The following is an 11,434-nucleotide window of genomic DNA, read 5'->3' as shown; positions in this document are numbered from 1 at the left end:
AAGTCTAGATTAACCTCAATGGTAAAAAAGATACAATGGTTTTAGGTAGTGTATAAATAGGGACTAGGGAGGGTGTGTTGCTGTTGAAAAGTTAATGACTCGTCGAGTCAAGTTTTGATTATACATCTCAAAATGAGTCAAGCCATATTAAGCTAAACAAACCAATCTCGGTCGATCATGACTAAAATGTGGGAGAACGGATTTATCCTTGAAAAGAGTCTATGCTTAGTAAAAAAAGAAACGTTTTGATAATTATTGATTACTATAAGGTATACATATTGTAAGTTTAATTTAGAGCTAGGTGTTAAACGTATAGCAATAAAATAAATCAACAAAATTATGTTGCTTCACATAAATCATGATGATTTATCACTTGTCGGACATTGGTGCATGCAAGAAAGCAAGAGCCTCACCCGCCTGCAAATTTTTCGAAAGCATAATTTTCCTGTAATTTTCATACGTGGTAGGGATATATTGGCGGGGATGATCATCATCCACTAGTTCTGGTGGCGGTTCCACCACAGACCCTATTGGCCCCAAAAGGAAAGATGCAATTGATACTCGTATCTTAGCTTCTTTGCATTGTACCCTGTGTTTCACATTACAAAATCTTCCATTACTCCACACCTTCAATCACACCGTTATCTTGTGATTATTCAAGCAAGCTAAATAAATTGTATTATAATTTAAATTTAAATTTAAATTTAAATAATAATAACATATACCGACCCGTTAATAGTACACAACACAATCATACATATTTATTTTTCCAAACAATTTGAACTTCATTTCTTTTCAGTTTTTTCAAACTTCTGGAAAGATGGTTAAAGAAACCCCGGTAACCACAACCCCAGCTACTGGAGGGAATACCGGCGACTACACAGTTTTTACGAACACTACCCCGGTTACCCAAGCCGGGGCAAGTGCAGTAAATTTTACGAACACTACCCCAGTTACCCAAGTTGGGGCAAGTGCAGTAAATAATCGCTCACTGGGATTCACCGATACCCGGTTAGAGAGAGAACGAACGAGGCTCCCCCGCCAAACACTCGATGAAGTTAAAGCGTGGGCGAAGGCACGTCAAAAAGAATTCCAAGCCGAGTTGGATGAACGCTTACGTTCACTCCAGCAGCCTGAGGAATTCGGAGAGTACTGGGACAATGATTCGGAGGAATCCGATACTGACGCAAACCCTCGTCATAGGGCGAAAGGGAAGCGTAAGAAAACGGACTCCCAACCGAGAAGGCGTTTTGGAGAAACCTTCAAACCAAAAAACACAGGTGGAAATCCACGTGACTTCTCGAAAGCATTTACACCAAATGCTGCAAAGGCGGGAACGTCCAAATTTGCAAGGGACATTGCGGAAGCAATCGTCCCGAAAAGTGCCAAAAGATGTCCAACATCGGCACTTACGATGGTATATCTGATCCAGACGATCATTTGAACAGGTTCATAGCTGGGGCAACCGTCAGTAGTTGGACGGAACCTACGTGGTGTTACATGTTCCAAATGACGCTTGTTGGGGCAGCTAGAGCGTGGTTCGACCGTCTACCGGCCCACCACATCTACGATTGGGAAGACTTCCAGCAGAAGTTTAGCCAACACTTCAGCCAACAAAGAAAGTATACCGAGGAGCAATGGACAATCCTCAAATGCATTCGAGAGGAAGATGAATCTTTGCTAGACTTCATCACTCGCTTCAACTCAAAGAAGCTAAGTCTGGGTAATATCAGCAAAGATCTTGTTCGCGCTGCCTTCATCCAGGGCGCGAACGACCCAGAGCTCATCCGCACCTTAACGGGTAAAGATGGCATGCCATCCACATGGGATGCCATCATGACAGCAGAAAACGCTTTGCGGAAACGGAGAAGCAACTGGGTAGAGATCTCCCCCAGAGCACAAACCTCTACACCCAGAAAACAAGAGAAGACAACGTCCTTACCGCCCGACTAAACAAAAAGCGGAAGCTAGGCATTTGGCAGTCAAGGGTAAACTTTGACACCTCATCCGGCTTGCAACATCGGTTAGGCGGAAGGGATAACGTACAGTCGAACCAGAACTCCAGATGGACGCCACTCACCAAAAGCGTCACCGAGATATTCGCCACTGAGGAGCTCCCATGGCCAAAGGCTCCAATAATCCGACATCGTCACAATGCTAATCGGAGCAAATACTGTGACTTTCACAGGACAAAAGGCCACAACACTGAAGAATGCACAGACGTAAAGGACATGGTCGAAGCATTTGTCAGAGATGGGACGCTCGCGCACCTCGTGGCGCAATGAACGCTGAGCAGGCTGATGCGTGTAGAACCCCAGTTGGGGAAAACACGAATAAAATTACAGCTTCAATGTTGGAGACTACATACAGCGTAAACAACGAGATCCCGAACCAGGTGCATATCGGCTCGATGGCACTCCCATCCCAACAACATGGAAGGGAGCTCAATTACACAGTTTGCATGTAGATCAATTCCAAATTTGTAAAGAAAAGGCCCAGAGCCACTTCTAATGGAAATGATTCTCCTTAGAACATCGACGCTGATGATTTTACATTTATACTTTTATGAACTTTCAACACTGATGCCGGTTTTCACCGCATACATAAGTGTGAAAGTCGTTGCGTGGGGAAGGCGGCAAAACCCGCATAAACCCAAAAAACGGCAAACCTTCACGCAGGTCAGTTAAAGGTAAAGTTCAGTCATCCCACTAAATGAAAGTGTCGGTCTATCCGCATGAATCATGATAGAGGAAACTGAACACTAACCTATTAACAACCGCGCGTCGAACGGTTAATTTATTCAACACGTATATGCCGGTTTTCACCGCATAATTACGTGGAAAGTCGTTGCGTGGGGAAGGCGGCAAAACCCGCATAAACCCAAAAAACGGCAAACCTTCACGCAGGTCAGTTAAAGGTAAAGTTCAGTCATCCCACTAAATGAAAGTGCCGGTCTATCCGCATGAATCATGATAGAGGAAACTGAACACTAACCTATTAACAACCGCGCGCCGAACGGTTAATTTATTCAACACTAATGCCGGTTTTCACCGCATACATAAGTGTGAAAGTCGTTGCGTGGGGAAGGCGGCAAAACCCGCATAAACCCAAGAAACGACATACCTTCACGCAGGTCAGTCATAGGTAAACTTTGGTCATCCAACTAAATGAAAGTGCCGGTCCTAACCGCACAAATCATGAGAGGAAACCGAACCTAGTGACAACCGCGCGTCGAGCGGTTAACTTATTCAAAATACTTTAGAAAATTTCTAACAGAATGATGAGAAAAACCTCCACGCAGGTCAGATGTAGGTAAAGTTTAGCCATCCTACTAAGTGCAAGTGACGGTCCTACCCGCACAATCACGAAAGAGGAAGCAAAACTTCAACCTATTATCTACCACGTTCAAAGGTTAACTTATTCTAAACACTTGGAAAATTGCTAATTTAAACTAAAGTATGCAAGTCATATAACGTTTATAAAGCAAGTAATCCAGTGAAAATAGCGGTCTTACCCGCACAAAGATTTATATTTCATAATATTCATTACAAGAATGGCCGGGTAACTACCCGCCTACAAGAATATAAATCTATACAAGCTAAACCTATCCTAACAGTGGGAAGGGATCTTCAGGATCAAGCTTCAGGGCCACTTCCACTTGGACCAGCACCATCAGTAGAGCGTGGCGGTTCAAGGAAAGCTTTAAGGATAGCTAGCCCATCATCAGCAGCAGCAGCTTCGTTCACCTTCTCCACCACCGGATGCGGGAATGCGGCATACTGATTCACTGCTTGGTCGTATACAGCTTCAGTATCCACATCAAATAAAGGGAAGTTGGAAGGCGGGATGGCTTTCTCAACGAACCCTAGACCAAGCAGGAAGCCGGCATTTTCCCCATCCTCATGAGAAGCGTTGAGGGCTGCGCTCATAGCATCGTCATAAGACGTATCCGCGAAGACCCGATGCACAACCTACAAAAGAAAATATACAAGTATCAAAACCTTTTCTATTTACAAAGAAAAGCGTGAAGCTAAACATACCTGAGACAACGCTTCTCGAAGAAGCCATTCCTTGGCAACCAAAGCCTCCTGGAGGGCAGCTTGAGCTTCGTTACGGGCGCGTTCGGCTTCACTTTTGTTGAGGTTGGCAAGCAACACTTCTTTAGCCGCAGCCTCTTCGACGCCCTTTAGCTTCCGCTCAGTGTGGTCAAGCACCCCCCTCTGGTCCAAGATCTCTTGGAGCTTTTTGGCGTCTTCCATCGCCAAGGCATCATGATCCTGCTGGAGAGCCTCTAATTTGGCTTTAAGCTCCTCATTCTCCACGCGTAGAGGCTCAGCAACAGCTTCAGCCTTGGTGGCCCTCTCGGTTGCGTTCCGTGCAGTTTCCTTAGCCAGCCGAAGCTGTTCGTTAACAGCTTGGGCATCCTTGGAACGGGCCTCGAGTCGGGCCTGAACTTCAACCTCGAGGGCCTTGAAGGCCTTCTCCTTTTCCGCAGCCACTGCGGTAAACCTTACGTTCTCCTCCCGGACAGCCCGCGCCCGAGCTACTTCTTGAATGCGAGCTGCTTTTAACTTGTCGTTTTCACGACAAAGCAGCTCGACGCGCGGCTGCATCCGGGCCAGGAGAACCCGAAGCTCATTGGTTAGCCTACCCTCCTGGTAGCTAGCCATGGCTTCCCCCAACGCACCACTGGGAGCTGCGTGACGAGCCCACTCCACGCACTCCATAGGTGTGCGAAGGGTTGTTCCTCGGCGGATGTTCCATCGTGGAACATACACTTCATTGGAATCCGACACTGCAAAAATCAAAAAGCAGTTAGGAAAATATGATAAAAAAAAGGCCAAAAAAACCCTACGCACCTGTAGGGTCAACAACAGGCCGATAGCCACCAAACCCATCACCTGAACCCAAGGGAAATCTATCCAAGAGGTCAGGCAGATGAGAAAGAGGCAGAGGTTGGCGATAAGCCCCAAGCATACCTGAAGGATCGGCTGTAGCTGCCGACGTCGGAGGCATGGAGGCCGCCGCGGTAGAAACCAACGGAGGTGAACTCACTGGAGGTGAACTCACAACCGTGGTCGCCGCTGCGGAATGCGCAGAAAAAGTAACCGCCGGCTCAGTGAAAGATGCGGTAAATATGGCACTGACAGCTGGAACAGTTGGCTCAACGGAGTGAGCAACTGAACCAGCGGAAGCAGGCGCAGGCGCAGCCGCCTGGGTCGTCGCCTCAGGTAGGCTGACCAAGCCTACCGTCATGGGTCCGGAGGTACTCCTCCCCGCTCCACCCTGGAATGCGTCAACATCCACGCCTGCACAAAGAAGATAAGTATTAATGATGGAAAGCTACGAAGTTAAAAAAAAAAAAAAGTTTGTACTTACGGGTTTTCTTGAGCCTAAAAGTGCGGACAGGCGGGGACGAACCCGATGGAGCTGGCCTCTTTACGCCGCTCACCGTCGTCTTCCGGGGCTCTCCGGAGGTGACAGTCGCAGCCTCCGGAGCAGTGGTCCTATCACCACCCGGGTTCCCCGCCACCTCCTCGCTCTCGGTCTCTGAATCAGACCGAGGCACCGGATCGGCAGTGGAGGCCTTCGCCTTTCCCTTCCCGCCGGCAGCCTTCTTCTTTCGCACCAACGGAGGACCATCTGCGGATTCCTCATCAGAACACAAGATTAGAGGAATTCCAGCAGAGGTTTCAGCATTGAGGGGTCGAGGGTTGAATAACGCCTTACCTGGCCGCCTGGCGCTCAGGATCTCATGGCCTGGCGGATAGACCTCCACGAACCGATCCGCCGTCTGTTCAAGGATGGGCAACTCGTTCTCATCTAGAACGCGAGTACCCATCCGAGCGGGACTGTCAGCCTCCCGCGGATACAAGAGCGACTGCAAGTCGTTCCCCTCTGAAATAAAAGAAAAGCAGTTAGAAGACAAACCTATATAAACAAAGTAAACAGAGCATACCGTAAGGAACAGAGTTCAAACCGTATTCGAGGACGATCGGGATCTTTCGCGCATCCGCATCCTTCCACACCCGGCTCATCCCGAGCATCACCATCCCGGACTCCGCAAAGCGGTAAACCGGAGATTGGACTCGGGATATCTTCGAGAACCATTCCGCCTCCTGGTAGTTGGAGGCGTGAAGGCTGGGAAGTGCTTGCCCATTCTTGAACTTCATGGCAAGAGGGATGGCGCGAGCGGAGATAAAAAAGAACTCCCGCTTCCATGAGCGAAGACTGCGCTCGGTTGCGCAAATCTTCAAACCCTTGATCCGGGTTATCAGAGTATACCACCCCTGAATGCACCTCCAAGAGTAGAAGGTCATCATGCGGTCGACAAAGGGCTCAATGCCCAGAATCCGGCACACCCACTCGAAGTGGCGAATCTTCGCGATCGCCGTCGGGTGCACCTCGGTCAGGTGTACACCGTGCCTCTCTAGGACACGGTACACAAACTTTGTCAAAGGGAACCTAAGATTCCCATAGACAAAGAATGCAGCATATACACCGATCTTGCGTCTGGGGGCATCATACACCGTCTGATGAGGTTCAGGAAACTCAGGCTCGAGAGACTCGAGCATGAACTTCCTGACGATGTACTGATATAGATCGACAGGCAGAGCACACTGGCACTCGCCAGCAGTACTCTTGCCATCGGCGTACACCCCAGCCTCCTGGGCTGTAGCCTCAAGATCGTGAGAAGACATCTTGTAGATATGAAAGAAGAAAACGATTTCAAGAGAATGCTCGACTGAAAAGGTGAGTATTCGCCGGAAATCGTTTTGAAGATGAAGAGAAAAGTGAAAGTGTGGATTACAAAGAACCCTCTCCCCCTTTATATACTAATCGCAATTAATGCGGAAGAGAGAGAAATCGAAGGTGCAATGAAACTATGACACGTGGCAAAAAGCAAGCTGGCAACAGCTGTTGAAAGGACGCGTGCCATTAATTTGGCGGCCACGCGCCCGAAAATTCGCGCCCACGCGCCTGAAAAAGCGCCTGGAATGACCATATACTGTCACGTCGCCATAACTTCCTGCACGTCCTGACACAGTCAGAAGAAACCGTCGCACGACGTTTCAGAGGTTTGGACTGTTCTTATCCTTTCACCAACTCTTCGAATTTCAAAATTTCAAAAAGATTCAAAAGTAAGCGGGAAAATACCCCTTACTTTGGCAACCAAGTAACTATAAGACGTGTGCGGGTACAGTGTTAAGGCAAAACCCTTCACATACTTAGCACCCGTAGGGAATTGAAGCCAAGAATACCTCGGCAACCAAGTAACTATAAGACGGGTGCGGGTACAGTGTTAAGGCAAAACCCTTCACATACCTAGCACCCGCAAGGAATTGACGCCAGGAATACCTTGGCAACCAAGTAACCATAAGACGGGTGCGGGTACAGTGTTAAGGCAAAACCCTTCACATACCTAGCACCCCGCAGGGAATTGACGCCAGGAATACCTTGGAAGTAAAGTAACCGTAAGACGAGCGCGGGTACAGTGTTAAGGCAAAACCCTTCACATACCTAGCGCTCCGCAGGGAATTGAAACCAAGAAGGATCTTCTGGGCAATGCTTGCGGAAACGGAAATAACATCCCCGCATAGCGGGAATGTCGGGAACTACATTGTTTGAAGCTTCAAGATGGAATTGGTGGTTTTAACATAATTGATCACTATGTTCAAAACTACCAAAACCTCATGGAGAATCCACACAAGTGGGACTCAACACTCCTGACTTGCGAGGAGGTTACAGACCTACCCGCATCATACCCAAAGATCAAGCAGGAAAGTCGGGAATTTCTGCAAGTGACAAGGACTTCCGCGGGAAGAATCCCCATGGAAAACCTTAAAACTAAACCCTTTTCAAAACCCTTTGCTTAAGTCCAAAAGTTCACCTCACTTTATTAAACATTCATGAGAAGAACATTGGACTGGGGGGGCTTGAAGAGGTAGGTCCCAGCAGAGCCCAGTTGGACCCGCAAGACTCACCTTGAAGAGAGACGTCTGCGCAGAAACCAACTGGATCCGCAGGACCTACCATGCTCAGAGACGTGACGTCCTTACGCGCAGTACGCAAGCTGTTCCCGCAGGAAATGCCTCCCAATGGTGAAGTACTCTACCTGTTCCCGCAGCTGCGGATACAAGCCATCAGGGAAGGCCACCCGCGCAGCAAGGCTACACGCACAAGGCACTTAGCTCTCAATAATTCAGTTGTCACCTGAAGGAATGAGCAAAGCCGGGAACAATCCCGCACAAAGGCGGGAGGGGGAATACTCCCGCCCAAATAAGCCAGTCCGTACGATACGGGAAGATCTTTTGTACTGTACCTGACGAGGTATGGGCAAAAGATCTGACCAAAGATACGACAGCTTATTGACAACAGTATGGCGAGCAGCATGCTCTTGCACTGTATCACTATTAGCCGCTGCCTACTCACCAACTCCTGTCATACCACGTGCATAGCCGGCAGTTGGTGGAAAAGGAATAGTACACAGCAGGCCTGGTCACTGTCAGCCGCTGCCTACCCACCAACTACCATGGCACGTGCGTAGGCCACAGTTGGTAGAACAGGAATACTATTCAGCCGGCTACACCTTCTTGGAAACCTACCTTCGGCTATAAATACCCCAAATGGTATGATCATCTCATCTTATCATCTTATCATCATATACTATCTCGTATTACATATTATACCTGATATCTGCTCTAGCAATCTCTTAATATACATTTATATTCAAGAGCAATCTAGTCTGATTCTCACGCCGGAGGGTGGTCACAAGGAGGAACCCCCCCTTCTCAGTGACGAGCTCACGGTGTCTGTTTTGCAGGTTATCAGAAGAACCATCTTTGCCGGGTCTAACCCCTCGTGGGAAACATCTATCTAACCCCCAGATTATCCGTAATCTGCTCGGGGCCGATTAGTGTTTCTTCAGTTATCTTGTGATTATTCAAGAAAGCTAAATAAATTGTATTATAATTTAAATTTAAATTTAAATAATAATAACATATACCGACCCGTTAATAGTACACAACACAATCATACATATTTATTTTTCCAAACAATTTGATTTTTATCTAATTAGTAGTGTTCGTTAAATTTTAAGTACCGTGTCAAATTTATACCAGCCGAACGTCGGTACTAATACTAGCATCAAGCTATGGTTTTCGGTTTCGATAATGTTGTATTTGTCATTTAATTTTATTTTCATTAATAACTTGCATTCATTATTGATAGAACAACATTACTATCAATACTAGTATTCATTTTTTTGGATTTCAATTTCTATAAGGGCGCGTTGCAGAAAATATACCCCGATAATCATCTAATCGTTATGGTATCCGATTTATGTTTATATTAATTTCTTGTATAAATGCAAGATACATTTATTTTTTCTTTTTAATATATTCAAATATAAACTTTACCTGCTTGCTAATCAAAATTAAAATGAAAAGGAAACTATAATAAGCACACCTTTGCCATGTCACCAAGGTTAACCAGAAGGGTGTTCGGCCATGGATCCACAGCTATGAACTCGCCGGACTTGTCCATGATTTCGAGACCACCAACGCTTTCATCGTCTTGGAGGATGGTGAGGAAACCAGAGTCTGTGTGTATTTGAACACATGGGCATCCAACACTTTCAGGAGTGAAATGGTATTTGTTTATTCTGAATTTACATGGCCATTCCTCAAGTCCCATGCTTTCACTTTTCACCCCTAAGCTTTCAGCTAGTTTCTTTGCAATCTCCAACAAAAGCTCATGTATTGCTTCAGCGTATCTCATAATTGTCTCTCTTTATAAAGAAAAGGAAACACAGAAAAGTTTATAAGAGTAAGTGTAATGGCCGAGAAAAGGGATGGCAAATGGGGATTTGGGGTGACAAATGTCAAAAATCGTTTCATTTTGTAGCATCTTCACTACACATAGCCTAACTAAAAGTATATAGTCGCGGTATCGAATTCTATTGTGTAAGTCGCTAAAAGCTAATCCTCTTCTTCAAAGAGACATATTCTATTTGGATGGATTCAAAATTGGTGTTATGTTGTTTATAGTTTTTAGAGGTTGTTTGGTAATCTCATGATAGTCATTAAGAGACAATTTATAATTTATGGTTCATAGTCTCTTAATGGTTACCTAAGAACCTTTAGTTTGTAGTCTTCCCTCTAGGATGTGTTTCCTTATTTTGCTTTTAGTGGATGTAATTAAAAAAAAGAAGAAGATAATTTAATGCAAATTAGTAAATATAATTATTTTCCGGATCGTCACTTGCTATAAAGGATAATAATATTACTATTACCTATTACCTATTACCTATATTCAAGTGCACACAAAGTACGTAAGAAGGCCGTTGCTTGTAGAAATCTAGAGAACGAGAGAGATACCTTTGATCGGGTGACACGTCCAACTGAGAGCAAAAGTTATCCACGTCATTACGAGACGCCATATCATATAACCCTAGAGCCTCGTATAGTGGATTTTTGGCAGTCGGAGCCATATAACCGCTAGCCATGTTGGTGTTAAGGTTTCTTCGCTTGATCTCCACGGGTAGATCAAATAAAGATCGGACCACAACCTTCATTTCGAACATGAGAGTCATAGGAAGGACGTGGTGGAAGTTGACCAGCCTAAAACAACCCCACTCTTCACTAGCTGCGATCAGTTTGGATGATTGATTTGGGAAATCAATAAAGTCGACCACTGGAATGCTACTTTTGGTGGCCATGTTGTGTGTTGCTGAAGAGGTAGGTCCCAGCAGAGCCCAGTTGGACCCGCAAGACTCACCTTAAACAGGGACGTCTGCGCAGAGATCAACTGGATCCGCAGGACCAACCATGCTCAGAGACGTGACGTCCTTACGCGCAGTACGCAAGCTGGTCCCGCAGGAAATGCCTCCCAATGGTGAAGGACTCCGCCTGTCCCCGCAGCCTCGGATACAAGCCATTAGGGAAGGCCACCCGCGCAGCATGGCTACACGCACAAGGCACTTAGCTCTCGATCATTCAGTGTCACCTGAAGGAATGAGCCAAGCCGGGAGCAATCCCGCACAGAGGCGGGAGGGGGAATATTCCCGCCCAAATAAGCCAGTCTGTATACTGAAGGACCTTTTACCGTACCTGACGAGGTATGGGCGAAAGATCTGATCAGAGATACGACAGCTCACTGATACAGTATGGCGAGCAGCATGCTCCTGTACTGTATCACTATTAGCCGCTGCCTACTCACCAACTACTGTCATACCACGTGCGTAGCCGGCAGTTGGTGGAAAGGGAATAGTATACAGCAGGCCTGGTCACTATCAGCCGCTGCCTACCCACCAACTACCAGCAGGGCACGTGCGTAGGCTACTGTTGATGAACAGGAACACTGTTGCAGCCGGCCATACCTCCTTGGAAACCTACCTTCGGCTATAAATACCCCAAATGGTATGATCATCTCA

General features: G+C 46.6%; 1 protein-coding gene across 1 annotated transcript; it reads right to left on the bottom strand.

Moving 5' to 3' along the window:
• Positions 1–369: 369 nt before the first annotated feature.
• On the bottom strand, positions 370–10,720 carry LOC143561539 (2-oxoglutarate-dependent dioxygenase DAO-like). Its single transcript, XM_077049596.1, has 3 exons — positions 10,380–10,720; positions 9,469–9,790; positions 370–627 (listed from the first exon to the last, which is right to left on the bottom strand). Exons 1-3 carry the CDS (start codon positions 10,718–10,720, stop codon positions 370–372), a joined length of 921 nt encoding a protein of 306 aa, XP_076905711.1.
• Positions 10,721–11,434: the final 714 nt, after the last annotated feature.

Source organism: Bidens hawaiensis, unplaced genomic scaffold (assembly GCF_021521415.1).
Source record: "Bidens hawaiensis isolate Kalapana, Puna unplaced genomic scaffold, B.hawaiensis_p1.1 tig00020699_1, whole genome shotgun sequence".
Taxonomy (NCBI): Eukaryota; Viridiplantae; Streptophyta; class Magnoliopsida; order Asterales; family Asteraceae; genus Bidens; species Bidens hawaiensis.
This window is presented reverse-complemented; position numbering and strand designations above follow the sequence as displayed.